General features: G+C 49.6%; 6 protein-coding genes across 6 annotated transcripts; 3 read left to right on the top strand and 3 right to left on the bottom strand.

Moving 5' to 3' along the window:
* Nucleotides 1-1,096: 1,096 nt before the first annotated feature.
* On the top strand, nt 1,097-2,250 carry HETIRDRAFT_242868 (uncharacterized protein; the record flags this gene model as incomplete). The annotated part of the gene is made up of 3 exons (XM_009546558.1): nt 1,097-1,243; nt 1,765-1,837; nt 2,171-2,250. Coding segments are annotated over 3 exons (300 nt in total), but the record flags the coding sequence as incomplete, so codon positions are not given.
* Nucleotides 2,251-3,332: 1,082 nt separating this feature from the next.
* HETIRDRAFT_316533 (uncharacterized protein) lies at nt 3,333-5,110 on the bottom strand (the record flags this gene model as incomplete). The annotated part of the gene is made up of 5 exons (XM_009546557.1): nt 3,333-3,414; nt 3,737-4,230; nt 4,286-4,369; nt 4,424-4,837; nt 4,892-5,110. The coding sequence occupies 5 exons, from the start codon at nt 5,108-5,110 to the stop codon at nt 3,333-3,335; spliced, it is 1,293 nt and encodes a 430-aa protein (XP_009544852.1).
* A 784-nt stretch (nt 5,111-5,894) lies between these two features.
* HETIRDRAFT_450347 (uncharacterized protein) lies at nt 5,895-6,371 on the top strand (the record flags this gene model as incomplete). Its single annotated transcript, XM_009546556.1, has 1 exon — nt 5,895-6,371. One exon carries the CDS (start codon nt 5,895-5,897, stop codon nt 6,369-6,371), a length of 477 nt encoding a protein of 158 aa, XP_009544851.1.
* A 321-nt stretch (nt 6,372-6,692) lies between these two features.
* On the bottom strand, nt 6,693-7,133 carry HETIRDRAFT_316406 (uncharacterized protein; the record flags this gene model as incomplete). Its single annotated transcript, XM_009546555.1, has 1 exon — nt 6,693-7,133. One exon carries the CDS (start codon nt 7,131-7,133, stop codon nt 6,693-6,695), a length of 441 nt encoding a protein of 146 aa, XP_009544850.1.
* Nucleotides 7,134-7,412: 279 nt separating this feature from the next.
* On the bottom strand, nt 7,413-10,808 carry HETIRDRAFT_316844 (uncharacterized protein; the record flags this gene model as incomplete). The annotated part of the gene is made up of 11 exons (XM_009546554.1): nt 7,413-7,954; nt 8,138-8,717; nt 8,769-8,865; nt 8,920-9,085; nt 9,144-9,262; nt 9,338-9,566; nt 9,612-9,813; nt 9,863-9,931; nt 10,165-10,371; nt 10,426-10,681; nt 10,756-10,808. The coding sequence occupies 11 exons, from the start codon at nt 10,806-10,808 to the stop codon at nt 7,413-7,415; spliced, it is 2,520 nt and encodes an 839-aa protein (XP_009544849.1).
* On the top strand, nt 10,807-12,828 carry HETIRDRAFT_120768 (uncharacterized protein; the record flags this gene model as incomplete). Its single annotated transcript, XM_009546553.1, has 9 exons — nt 10,807-10,919; nt 10,977-11,030; nt 11,102-11,696; nt 11,728-11,792; nt 11,905-11,995; nt 12,093-12,217; nt 12,281-12,394; nt 12,440-12,458; nt 12,631-12,828. 9 exons carry the CDS (start codon nt 10,807-10,809, stop codon nt 12,826-12,828), a joined length of 1,374 nt encoding a protein of 457 aa, XP_009544848.1.
* Nucleotides 12,829-13,520: the final 692 nt, after the last annotated feature.

Raw genomic sequence — 13,520 nt, 5'->3', positions numbered from 1 at the left:
CCCCATTCCTCGAGCTCTGAAGCAAACTCTATAGTTGTGCTTATGGCCCCAGTGCCTGTAGGTGTTCCCACATGAGACGAATAAACAATCGCGTTGCATATCTCAGAAAGGTGTCGGTATAGGTAGGTGTGCGATCAGTTAACGCCTGGGTGCTCAAGTAACGAGACAAACAGCATTTCTAGGCGCATAACAACAAGCCGGGGCTAAAAAATTGAGCAGTCACGCAAATGATCAGAAACGTCTTCATACTGGACAATGACATGGAAGAAAATTCAGCAAAGATGTGCTTGATCCGAAAACATCTCTGAGGAAATCGGAGGTACTGACCCTGGGACCAAAAGGCTAGACCACCGGAAGCAAGTCGCCGAGAGGGTGTACGACCGCGAAAATCGAACTCAGAGCCCCGTTCCTCATTACGCCACGCTTGAAAAAAGAGCAGTGCTGGGCTTATGTCGTCTCGCAGTAGACCTGCATCGGGCCGTAACCGAGCGATAGGTGTTGGCCAAACTTCGTGAGATTCTGATCTGCACAGAGCATTGACTGAGCCTGCATATACTCTGCAGCAGGCGAGCACTGGATTATAGTGAGAAGCATTTGCAGGTACAATGGATTAGCCCATTCTGCTATGAGACACAGCAAGAAAGAAGTGGTCGAGGGTATTTGAGCATACAAGAAGCGTGATGCTAGCTGAGAAGGCCTTACATGATTCACGAATACCGATGAGTATAGTCAGAATATATCATTTTCACTCACCAACCTGTAAGTCGGCCGTTCCATTGCTACTATGACGCATGCCAAAGTTATCGAGATATGCATCTAATGAGTGATTAATTGATTGACATTGTAGAGGAAGTTGAACCTACTGATGAGCACATTTGAGAGCAAGGGAAATATTCTCGAGCATACGTTTCAGCATGGGAACCAGATTCCTGATCGAGCAGCGTGTTGCAGGAGACGTGTCACCGACACTGCCATGATGCCATCGCGCTCAACGTTGTGCATAATATCATTACCTCCACGTCCACGTCCATTTCTATCTTCCTTTCCTCCAGGCGATATCCACTATACAAGATAGAAGGGAGAAATCACAAATACGATGCACAGTCTCTACGCGCGTATCAACAACATCACGGCGACGCTGTCGACATGCATGATGGTTCTCCTAGCAGGCATCGCGTGTTCATCATCCTTGTTCACAGCGGACTCGAAGGGCACGCTCAACATCTCCTCTGTCCAAGTGTGCGTTGTCTGTTCTCGTTTATAATAATTCTCCTATGCAGTCGAGCTTGTGCATCTGGGTGTCACTCCAGTATGTTTGACCGCACGCCGCCCGAGGTACAGGTGTGCAATGGAGGCCGTGAGCCCATGTGAGCCCATGGCAACGGATCGTGACCTTCACCCTCCAGCTGCCCACGTTTAGCTCATCCGATAATGGCGCGTATCCGCCATCGCGCCTACAGTCGTCTTCGTCTGTTGGTGGTCCCGTCTACGCGCTTCGGAAGTTGATCCACACGGTCTCGCGCCCCGCTCCTAGAAATTGTAGCGCTGCGAGCTGTCATTTATGCATGCGTGCATCACTGGATCGATTGCTGCCACGACTGCGCGCTTCTCTTCCTGCTTCACCAGGCGACAGGTGCTTCGAACCACATCATTTTATCTTCGTCTCCTGTTTCTAGCTTCATCTTTATCGCTGTCTCGCATGTTTTGATATGTCCTATGTTCTGAAATTACATCATCGCCTGCTCACCTCCGCCGTCGTACAAGTTTCCCGGCCAAACGCGTCGCATACCTGGACGTACGCAAGACTTCGCTTTCGTCAACTTCAACCTCACTGCTGGTCAGTCTGATAGTCTCATTTCCCTCTCCATCATAGCACACAAGTCACCTACTCTACTTCCGCGTTTGTCGCGATCGCCACCCTGTATGCTTGCTAATCTATCCCTTTTCCGCTTTTGCGACGCCGTTCGTTCACTTGACCCATAATCTGGCGATCCCTCCCGCTATGCAATCGGCTCCGCTATCCCATTCATTTGTCCTCGTGTACACCCGTCCATAAATTGGCAACCGCTCCCCATCTCCTCTGATCTTGGATCCTTATCGTGCGCCACGCGTACTGCACGCCAAACGCAAAGTCGAACACAAAATCGGATCGGATTCGAACACATAACAGACTTGACACCACTCTTCAACTGGAACACGAAGCAGCTATTCCTGTATGTTGGCGCCGAATACACTAATGCGAAAGGGGTGAGCCTTTGTCATTTTTTTAAGATTAACTCTCTTGTATCCAACCTAGCCAGGGCTTCTTTGCCCTCGGTTGATGCGCGCTCGGTGTGATGCCCGACCCCGAGCGTGTGTTTAAATTGCCGAATGCAATTGAGGTCCTGGTCTGGCGCCTCTTGTCCTTGTCCTTAGCCTCTACCAAGGACAATTGACCTCCAATGCCAAGGCCAAGTCCTTCAGCCGACCTGGCTGCGTCCTGATAAAACGCTGATACGTGTGGCGCTAGATGCACAGGTTTGGACGACGTAAACCCGACGTCAGGACACGCACTACTTTTTTACGCCTGGTATCGTGGCTTTCGTCGCTTTGTATTCACGCGCGCGATACTATATCTCGTGAAGTTTCATCTCGGTTTTGATTCATTCAATTCGGTTTCGATCGAGCGGGTTTTGTTTACCTTCTGTCATCACACCCCTTCCTCAGTGCCAGTCTCGAGATTTCGTCGGCTCCCTTCCCTCCGTTCTTTCGTATTGGTTGATTTGTCATTGACCGCGCGCTGACCGTCCCCCGCTTTCTAGCCAGTGCGCGCGGCGCCAGCTCATCTGCAATTATCCGCTAACGTCGCGCCGTGGCCAGCGCCGAACAACCACTGCCGTGCAAGAGGATGCGTAGACTCCGTTCTCAATATCCGCCTCAATGCCGCCTGCATTGTGCATAACTTGGAAGGCTGCGCTTGGCGCACGGAAGAGATGAGCGTATACGAGAGGATAGTGATACAACCCGCTCTTTGAACAGAAAGGGTATGGATACGACTGCAGCTTGCGAGCTCACCTTAATACAGTATGGTGACAATAGTCTCTTATTTTCGTACAGACGATAGGCAATGATGAGGATGTTCTGTACGTGCCAGATCTATCAGATTAATTGGAATCCGAGATGCAAAAAAGGCGTATGGACAAGTTATAACAAATGGGGTAACTGCCACAAGTATATCGATACAAATACCAGGCAAGCACGCCGCAAAAGCATGCAACGTTGGGCAACAAAAAGGAGCCGTCGCAGCGTGTGGTATGGTGGCCGGATTTAACATGCATAGCACTATCGTCCCTCTAGGCTGTATCCTCATTTTGTCTGCGGCCACGCCTTGATTCAGGCGGATACACGCATTTGCGGTGCCGTTTCAAACATTGCCTATAAAGGAAAACCAAAGTAGATTAGCACAGGTTGGTTGAAAAGATGAGATGGCCAAGATGAACGCCACGAGGTGATCAAGGTGGAAGTAGCGCATGTAGTTGTGTTCCCAATAACAGAAGCCACGCGCAGATATCGCAATGGCTTGATCAGATGGACAGACTGCCGCAGAGTGAGCATTTAGCTGCGTCTAGTTCAGCGGCAGCAGCCGGTGCCTCGCATGGACGAAAGCATATAAAGAAGATGGGAAGGGATGGAGCGACAATGACCTTCAGTGACCCCCTCTTTCCTCAGCGAACATCGTGACAGGAGCGACACTCACATGCACGCTCTATCTGAGCTATTGGGATCCGCAGGACCGCAGGCGATCTTTCGACCACGACAAAAGAAGCACGCGATGGGCTGAACGTTTCTGACGACGCGAGTACGACCACAGCGTCGTGCGATACTGCCAGTCCTAGAGCCTTCCTCACCGATAGTCTCCAGGGATTCAGTGCTTGTCCGGCCCATCCATCCTTTCTGGGTTCCCGTGTTGGGGCCCCTAAAGATTCCAGCCTCGTGCTTTGCATGCGCAGTGTGTGTGTGTGTTGTAGGTGCACATTGTTCTGACAAAATGGTGTAGAACTTCGACTCCAATATCGATATGGCCACCGGCGACTGCGAGTGCGGAGAAGTCGATGCTGTGGGTGTGCTCATGGGAGAGACAGTGACGCTAGAAGGTGAAGAATAGGGGTAATGCTGTGAGTGTTCACACGGCGAGAAGCACTGGTTGGCGCTTGTGTTCGCTGCAACCCCCTGCCATGGCATCACGGCATTCTGACCAGACTGTGAGCAGAAGGCGTGACGTGCTACTGTCGAGAGAGGACGACACCTGGTGGTCATGCCACCTTTGATATTGTGCTTGATGATGCTTCTCTGAGGTCTCGTCGTCTAGGAGGCTAGAAGGGTGCTCGTACTGCCAAATGAATGTCAGCGAACCAAGGTCGAGGGAAGAGAGATGGGCACTGACCTTGTTCTCTGTAAACGCACTCTCGCCGTTGAAGGAAGCAAGGCTATGCCTGTTTCTTCTTTCTTTGATCCAGGCATGTTGACCAAAGAAGGCGGGATTGAGAGCAGGCGCTGACGGTCGGCGAGCTGGGCTCGGAGCGGCCTCTAACGTCATCTGTACGGCGTGCCGAGGAGTTGGTGCAACGATTTCACGGACTTGGATAGGCTCTATAGCAGGGTACACGTCATCGACAGCATTGTTCCACTGTTCATGGGTCGTCTCTGCCCATGGGTCGAGGATAGGGTCTTGACATACATCCACAGCAGCAGAGAGGTCGGTTTGGGAAGAGTCGCTGCCGTAACGCATGTCCGCAGTAGCAGCGTAGTCGACGCCTCCAGGATGATGGTACGCCCCATGCATCTGATAGAACCCATGCTTCAAAGCATCTCACTATATACGGATCATGAAAGTTCTTCGTCATATACGCACCTCGTTCGAACTGTCATGAGAGTATCCCATAGGGTTGCACTCAACAAGGTTTAGGCCTTCTGTGTCCTGGCCTGAGATGATCGAGTAAGGGAAAGATGCCACTCCGTCGCCACTAGATGACTGATAAGGCTCAGAACCGTAGTCGACGAAGGCCTGTTCACTTCCGAAGTCTGTCTGATTCCACGACGCGAGGGTTGATTCAGATTGTGATGTCTGCATGATGGGGGTGTGTAGGAGCAAGAAAGTAAGAAGTCAAAGAGAGGAAGATGGGCGAAGTAGGCGGCTCGGGGGGAGCTAGGTGTTGGGTGTCATTAATATAACAAAAAACGACCCCGGATCGTCGTGGCACTCGGCGGCGCCGCTTAATCGAGGCACAGGCGTCGGCTGTAAACGAAATTGTTGATTAGCGAACGCTTCTGGCACAGAGGGATCTCCTGATGTCAGTCGAAAGCACGGATGAAGAAGCTCGTATGATACATAAAGGAGTGGTTACTTATGCGAGGTTATTCATACCTTCTGGTTTGACGACTGCAAATAGCTGAACATTTGCTTGCAATGCACTGACGACCAGCCAAGCTCTTCGCATTACGACCATCGGAGAAATAAGCATAGAAGTGCTGCATTGGTGAGGTTAACTCCTGGCCGCAGCTGACCTCGGCAATCGGACCCGAGCAACAAAAAGTTTACAACTCAAAATCAGTAAGCAGGAGAAGACTATCCTGGAGATCGAATGCTTAGGAACAATAGAGCCCGGCGAACGGATGCTCAAGCCGGCTTGGTGGTCTTGATGGGGTTCCCCGAAGAGCACGCACGCCGTCGAAGAAACAATTTCGGAGACCCCGACATGGCCGACTTTGAGCTGAGGTAGAAGTGCTGCACTTGGAGCGGCTCGGTAGGATATGATTTCTGAGTCCCAGTGAGAGTTCGTTGAAAAATCGAGGCTCGACTGCACCAGGCTCGAGTCTGAGGCTCCCCAATTTCCCGATGTGCGTGTGGTCCACTCATGTGCCCCCCCTCGTCACCCGCGCACGCTCATCGCCCATGCGCTCACCGCCAACCGCCAACACCGACACACGCCGTTCAGTCCTACCCATCCACTCCCGCACCCGTACCCCGCACCCATACCCTGCACCTGCATGCTGCCTCCGTTCCCGCCCACATACGCCCGCACTCAACCCACCGCCTACTCGCGCGCCCATACCTATTGTCAGTGCGCATGTACGCAGCCCATGCCCTTTGCCGATCGCTCACCCGCCCACTCACGCCGCCCCCGCCCATGTCTGTCCACCGCCACCGCCCGCCCATATTCATACGCGCATGCACACCGCGCACGCTCACGCTGACATTGACTCCCCGGATCCTTCTCCCGCTCCTGCCCGTCCACGCGCGCACGCTCGTGTCATCCATACCTACTTCTGCCCATCTCCCCCATTCTCGCCGCACCGGCCCCGCTCACACTCATCCGCATTGCTTACTATGAATCCCCGCATTCCCCGTATCCCCCTCGAATTTTTATGGATACAATTTAAGTACCTTGAAATAAATTTATGTTTTAAATTCAAAATCTTGTCTCGTGAATCCCTTTGTCATTCGATATTATGTTCAATGAAGAGTAAAATCATGATTTCAAAGCTGACAAATAACAGAAAACAGTATTTAAAAGAAAGAGTAGAGCACCAAAAAGAGTCTCGGTTCAATGCTACTTATGCGACCCTATCCGTTGCAGTAGCCACCCGCTGACTCATATTCGCCGGGACTCGACCACATTCGTTCACTGGGCGTAAATACTCACAAACCTGCCTTAATGACGTCCTGACAATGGAGCGCCAGTGTTGCCCATTCGCGCCTTCTTCAACTGAGGCGGAGGAGTGGGTGGAGAGCCGGGATCAGTACTGGTGTACATCAAATATTGCGACCTCCCCTTCGGAGACGTCGAATCCCAGACTGGTGCTTGGTCTGAGCCCTGTCGGCTATCCTTTGGTGGAGTCGCGGGCAGTCTCTGCTGCCCCACATGTGGCGATCGTCTTTTTAAGCTCTCGTCAAGTTGGCGAACCCGGAGTTGAATGAATTCGAAGTTGTCCTTCCTTCGCTGAATCTCCTTATCTGTCTTGTCCTCCATATGCACAACCTCGTCAGCATCCAGATTTGAATGCAAGTTAGACTTCGACTGTATCTTCCCAAGTTTGTCCTGGAGGAGTGTGATAATGTGGTCATGTAGGCCTCCTGCCACATAGTCGGCCATCAGCACTTTGTTGTGTCTGCTGAGAGCCTGAACGACCTGGTGAGACTTGCCGCAGGCCTTCAGAGCTCTTCAGATCATCAGATAAGTGCCGATAGGGCTTCAGAGTTTTCATGGTCTTCAGGACAATGTGAAGATCAATTTATGAATCATCAGAGGTCTCATATATGCCAGGGCTACCAGCCAGTGTGGCATTCAGAGGTTCCGACACCTCAAAGTTTCAGACCGATCGAACTTCAGGACTTCCGACAGTGCAGAGGTTCAGATCTGAAGTATGAGAGCCTATATTATACTAGACTCATGTGCATGGTAATCTACATAGGAGTTTACATAGAATTCTTTGAATGTGTCTAACGAGTAAGAAAAATGAAAGTCAAGAGGAATGGGTGTCGTGCCATACACCCCGATCAGCTGGCAAGCACGGAAGATAGTGTCAACATGGACAATGCCAATACTTCTTTGTCTATTCAACTTCTCTGGCTTCACAATCCACATCCCAGTCAGTTGATCTGGTTCGTTGTCCTTCGGTACAAACCAATTCACTATAGCACATGGATATTGCACATCCTGCTGAATGAATGAAACGAAGTGGAGCACACACGCAACAAGGATACCCCGCATGAGATCAACTTCAGGGCCAACCTGGACAAGAACGGTGTCGCGGCGCTTGTCTTTCCCATACCATCGTGGTGTGCTCCGAACTGTCTCGCGGCGCATACCCCCAATGCCTGCGAGCTCCGTGGGGCAATAGAAAGTGATGGTGGCAGAATGGTATATCGACAATTGTCCCTTAAAGCGAGGCAAGTCATCTGCAGAGATATCATCTGTGGTGATGTCATGCTCGCCATGTCCGTAGAGTTGCTCGAATAAGAAGTGTTACATTAATGTTTTTAATTCGGGGCCTGTGCGGCCAAGTTCCTGCGCGAGGTCATAGATCATCTTGGTGTGTGCTGCTCAAAAGGATCTTGACTTAGAAATGATTTTTGGCATGAGGAGCAAGAGCTGACTTGATTTCAAAGCAAGTTTTACCATCGACTGGGTATGTGGCCCATCGACATCCTCTGCATCTCGTAAATCACTGTATCTTGCATCTTCGGCATCTTCAATATCTTCTTCGGCGCGCAAACCAGCTTCTCGATAAGCATCTGAAAGTACATCTCCATCAAGCATCCCACAGCATATGAATTCTGTTCGTGCCGCTGCTAGCTGACTATTTTGGGTGTTGATACAGAGGATCTGGCCGAGGGGCATATGCTTATTTGTCCGGCGCCACGGTTTCTTGACGGCTTCAATATGTTTTGACTCGGTGATTGAGGATGAAAGTCCATTAGGGGAGCCATACTGTTTGATCCTTATAACATAATGTACGAGTGAATGCTGACACGGGGGGAAAAACCCATCCGGCTGGATGCCAGACTCCTGAAATATGACACAGTAGTGATGAAACCGGGTAAGCGCATGGTCCATAGCATTGAGGGTGGTTGTTGTGTACGTGGAATGCCGTGCATGGTAACAGAAGTCAAGAAATGCCGCGACTGATTGAACCATGGCATCAGGCACATATCTGACAATTGCAGGAAGAAAGACCTGTAACTTATGTTATCAAATTTCTAAGTCAGCCATCTTATCAAAGCATACCTTCATGAGCGCCTTCGAATTGTCGCCAGTCCATTGTTTGAAATTGCATCCTTCAGGGAATTGTTGAAGGCCAGGGAAGGCAGGGACTACGGCAATCCTACGCAGCAATTATCAGTCTGGGCTGGTGTTATATCCATATATAGAAACATACCTGCGATCAATATTGTCGAGGATCTTCTTTGCCTCTGTCAATCCATGTGTCAACTCGAAGTAGTCCTGGATCCACGTCATGAGATGATCTTTGAAAGTTCCTTTGATGAGTTGATGAAGTAAATTCGGAGTGATCAGTTCATAGATATCGGCATGAGGGAAAAAATCTGTGAATGGCTAGTGCAGGAATGTTAAGTGACAAATGAAATAATAGATTCTTAATACTCATGATGACATTCTCAACAGCGCCATAAGTGTACCATAGGGTTTCAGAATCAAAAGTCTCTCGGAGCTGATGGGTATGTGCATGAAAGCGTGGGTCTCCGGCATCATCAAAAGCGCCCCTATGCAGTTGCGCAAGACATCTGATTGTGAAATGCTTAGTTCGAGATAAAAGCACATAGAGATTATAAACTCACCACGGACACCATCCTTGCACAATTCCAGCCAACACAACTGGCTCGGGATAGTCGGCAATGAATGACCCAATTTCATAGATTGCATGCCAAAAGTGCCCATCTGAGCAGCGCAAGACAACTGGGCTTGTCATTCCATCCCGCAATGGGCTGAGTATGTGTGCAATCAATGCATGGTAGAGCTGCTTGCGAAAAAGGCGGTATTCATTATCTTCTGTGAATTGTCGACAAGCTTTTGTATGTCAGCAAAAGTGAGATAGTGAAAGGAGATACATACTCTTGGGGATTGACAAAAATGATAAAGGAATCAAGCCACATCCGTGAGCACACCGCGCAGAGTTGTCTAGATTCCCAACTGAGATATAGAGCGGGTGAAATTCTGTGTTGCCCGTGCCGACGGATACTGTCGTTTTGTCTGTACCGAGTATAATGGGCACCAGCATCGCACCGTGGGTTCCCAGATCTTCTGCAATCACATCCTAGCAAAGAATATCAGGAAATGTACTCAAGAGAAAGGAATGTACTGACTGATTTCTTCCAGGCCCATCGACCAGATATTAGGTTCGAAAACCTCTGCTCATGAGGACTGACAAACTCCTCAAATGCGGTATAGTCGAATTTTCCATCCAATGTTGGGTTATCCACAATATGAGCGACAACATCGCTTGCATTTCAAGTGTGAATTACATATGTTTCTGCCTTCCATGAAAGAGAGTGTTTGTCGACTAGGCCTGCATATTTGATTCCGAACAAGTGCCACGGTAAGTTGCCAAATGGGATGCTGTCGATAGTATTATACATATCCCATGCACTCGCAAATATATTCTCACCAGCATTATCCAGCACATTCTTAGCCATGAAAATGTTGAAGAGTTCGTTGATGCTGCCGATAGACGCATGCATCTTCTCAAATAGGAGGCTTGTGCATTCAAACATTGGTCGGTCAGGGAAGGGTGTCCAGTCAACAGATTCATGATCTGGAGGTTCAGGGAATGCATTATGTGGCACAAAATTGCTGCCACTGTTGCAGGGCCTTGCTGACAGGCAGAAAGGGTATCAGAATGAGCTTCATATATTAATAAAAGATGTACCATCAAGCTTGCTGTGATAGCAGAATGTTGAGCGAGGGACTTCCGGGCCCTTGAAATGCCAGTGGTGTGCAACGAGATGCTTTTTGAGACCAGTGTGTTTACGGAAGGAACGGTTGCAGGGTCACAAAAAAAGTTCATATTGATGAAGATGATACAAGGTTTACTTTGAAGAGGAGAGGGAGGGGGGAATAGGGATGACGGATTTGACCGTGAAAGGTGCAACGATAGACTAGGGTTGGGGTTCAGCAAACAGTCGCTAGTGTAGAGGTAAACATTAATTCTGTCACCAATTAGCGCATATGCACGTCTACGTTGCACTGAGCAGCTCACCTCTTCCAAGTCATCTCATCCTCTTCTCCAGGCAGCACTGCGATTTTCCTCATGGTTTTGGCTACAGCAAAACAAACATGGATGTCGGCTTCGACCAATCAATCCCAAGAGAGAGCTTTGCATACCATAATCGACGAGGATAATGCAATCAGCTTGACTGGGCAGTACGTTAAATATACATCACCTTGAACAAATACTGTTGGCTGACATCCGAACTCAAGTTCTTCCTCATTGAAGAAGAAAGAACCGAGCGCTTCGCCTGTCATCAGAAAGGAGTCAGTGTCAGCGTGAGGCCTATGACTCATATGCCCTAGAGTCTAATGCTGTACTCACCGGCACTGAACAGACGGCAGGTCTCTGAAAATCGGCAATCAGGCAACCCCCAAGTGAACAAGGAGACACTGAGCAGACGGCAGGTCCCTGCAGATCGGCAATCAGGCAACTTCCAAGCAAAGGAGGGGCATTATGTGGACAAACCAATGCGCCATAGTCAATGGTCAATCAACCCACACCCCGCAAATAGTGCTGGGTTGTTCAAATGTACCCGAGCTGAGGTTGCAAAGAGTGCACAGGCCAAGCACTCTGCAAAGGCCAGCGTTGTGCAAGCTAAGTCCCAGTCTACAGAGGCAGCAAAGAAGTCTGAGGCCGAAGGGATAAAGAAGTTGGCTCAGCTTGAGGATCAGAGACATCAAGAGGATTGCGCTGAAGAAGCTTATCTCAATGCTTCAGTAGACGAGAGAGACAGGAACGAAGACATACTGGCGACAGATGGATTGGTTGAAGCTAATAACTTGACAGCTATAGATGTTGATGGTAGTATTCATGACAGGAAGATCTCATACCAGAGGCACATTCACAAAGATGAAGAGGACAGTGGCATCGTCAGCGACGATATGGATGTGATGGATGGCTCGACCAAGTCACCTGCCAGTTCAAAAAAGGTAAGTGCCTGATGATCTTATCCGATCACAGCTTATCTTCTTCCCACTCATCAGCACCGTACTCAAGCAGAAAAGCGCAAGGCAAGGGCAGCAGAGGTCCGCCTATCAGTATCTGCTGCACGAGAAGTAGCATGAGCCCCGAAATGAACCTTATTGTAAGTATCTATCTGTGATCTCTCCAAGTCTCAACTCATCTATCGTCTACTAGGACTGTGGAATTGTCCAATTTGTCCGCACCAGCAAGAAAGAAGAGTAAGGGAGCACAACATTCTGCTCTCGAGGCAGACTGGCGCGAGAAGGTGTCTTCTAAGCTGAAGGGTCATACCGCTACGTCCCCTTCACTTCATTCGAAGACACCCTCTTGCATGCTGCTTCCCTCTACCCTCATCCAACAAGCTCGCCGAACTTGTCACGAATGGCTGTTCGAGACGAGGAGATCCTAAGCCACAAACAATACCAAAAGAGATTAAGAGGGGTCAAGGGACTGATCAGACTAATGCCTTAGAATCAGAGGAGACTGTGTAAACAGCAGTCCTTAGATTGGACAGAAGTGGATAGCCTAAGGCTTCTACCCTGTACCGCAGTATCTATAAATATGTACAAACAGGAGCATGGACCAAGTATCAATGGAGCGGGAATGTGAGGTGTGGTCAGGAGAAAGGTCCTACGAGTCCTTATCAAGAAGGTGAGAAAATTATGTAAGCATAAGCAAGGTATTTTGTAACATTACCTCCCCCCTCTAGGCCGTCAGTGCCAGAGACGGTAAGTAATAGTCCAGGAAAAACATAAGCAATGCGCGCAAACCAAGTTATACAAAATAATACTTAGGGCACAGATTCTCACTGCCCACAGTCGAGTCATGACGCGATAGCCCTTAAGTACGGACGTCATGATACCCCACCTCGTTACCAACCATGCGAGGACTGCATTCTAGAGCCGAGTCCCTCATCTCATCATGGAAGTGGGTACCGGCCCAACGGATTCGAACCGTCGTTTGCCCCAGCAGTTTTACGTCGTCCCAGACGTCAGCATCTCGTTCTTCAAGCACCTCGAGGGTGGAGGACGACAGGTTGGGTGTTGGACTCACTGGAGTCATATTCGACAAAAGGGAGGGGAGGTTGAGTTCGGGTAGAAGAGCGGATTACTCCCAGTCACACAGGTATGACATGGTAGTGGGGCGAAATCTGTGTGAATCTATAGATATCCCTTCCCCTGCCGTGTTCCGTGGGATAAGCCCCCGGCATTGGGCAAAGCGGTGCTCCATTTGAGGCCAAAGACGAGGCATGAGATACCATAGCCATGGTAGGCATGTGATATTCAGTGATGGGGGTGATGTCGTCAGCGGGATGAAAGGAGTCTTGGAGGTGTGTAGTTTGATTCAAGCCTATAAGTCTTCTTTCGCCCGCATTGATACGGGCAATGAGCGTTCCTTCCCGAATCTGCAAAGCCCTCTGCGCGTGTCGGACAAAGCTCCTTTCTTCTTCCAAAATCTCCAACGCCCTTTGTATCTCCAGTTGCGTGGGTCCTGACACAAATTCAGTGTTCGGTGTTCCTTCAATGAGTCCCATCATGTAGGTGATGGGGGTCGTCAGGTATGTCTCTCTGTCGGGAAATATGATCCCATCGCCTTGTGTGCGGATGAGGGGTGGTGGAGAGGGGGAGCGGGAAGGTGAAGGTCTATCGAAGTCCTCTGTGAGTCATCTGATCATCTTGTCTTCTCATCGTTTGTTCTCGTCCAATCTCCCAAGATACTCATCGAATCCTTCTTTCGCTTCCCGCGCTGCTTGTTCTTCTTCTGTGTCCCATAGTACGGATTGTTCTTCT

The sequence above is a fragment of the Heterobasidion irregulare genome (genome assembly GCF_000320585.1).
Source record: "Heterobasidion irregulare TC 32-1 unplaced genomic scaffold scaffold_04, whole genome shotgun sequence".
Classification (NCBI taxonomy): Eukaryota; Fungi; Basidiomycota; class Agaricomycetes; order Russulales; family Bondarzewiaceae; genus Heterobasidion; species Heterobasidion irregulare.
This window is presented reverse-complemented; position numbering and strand designations above follow the sequence as displayed.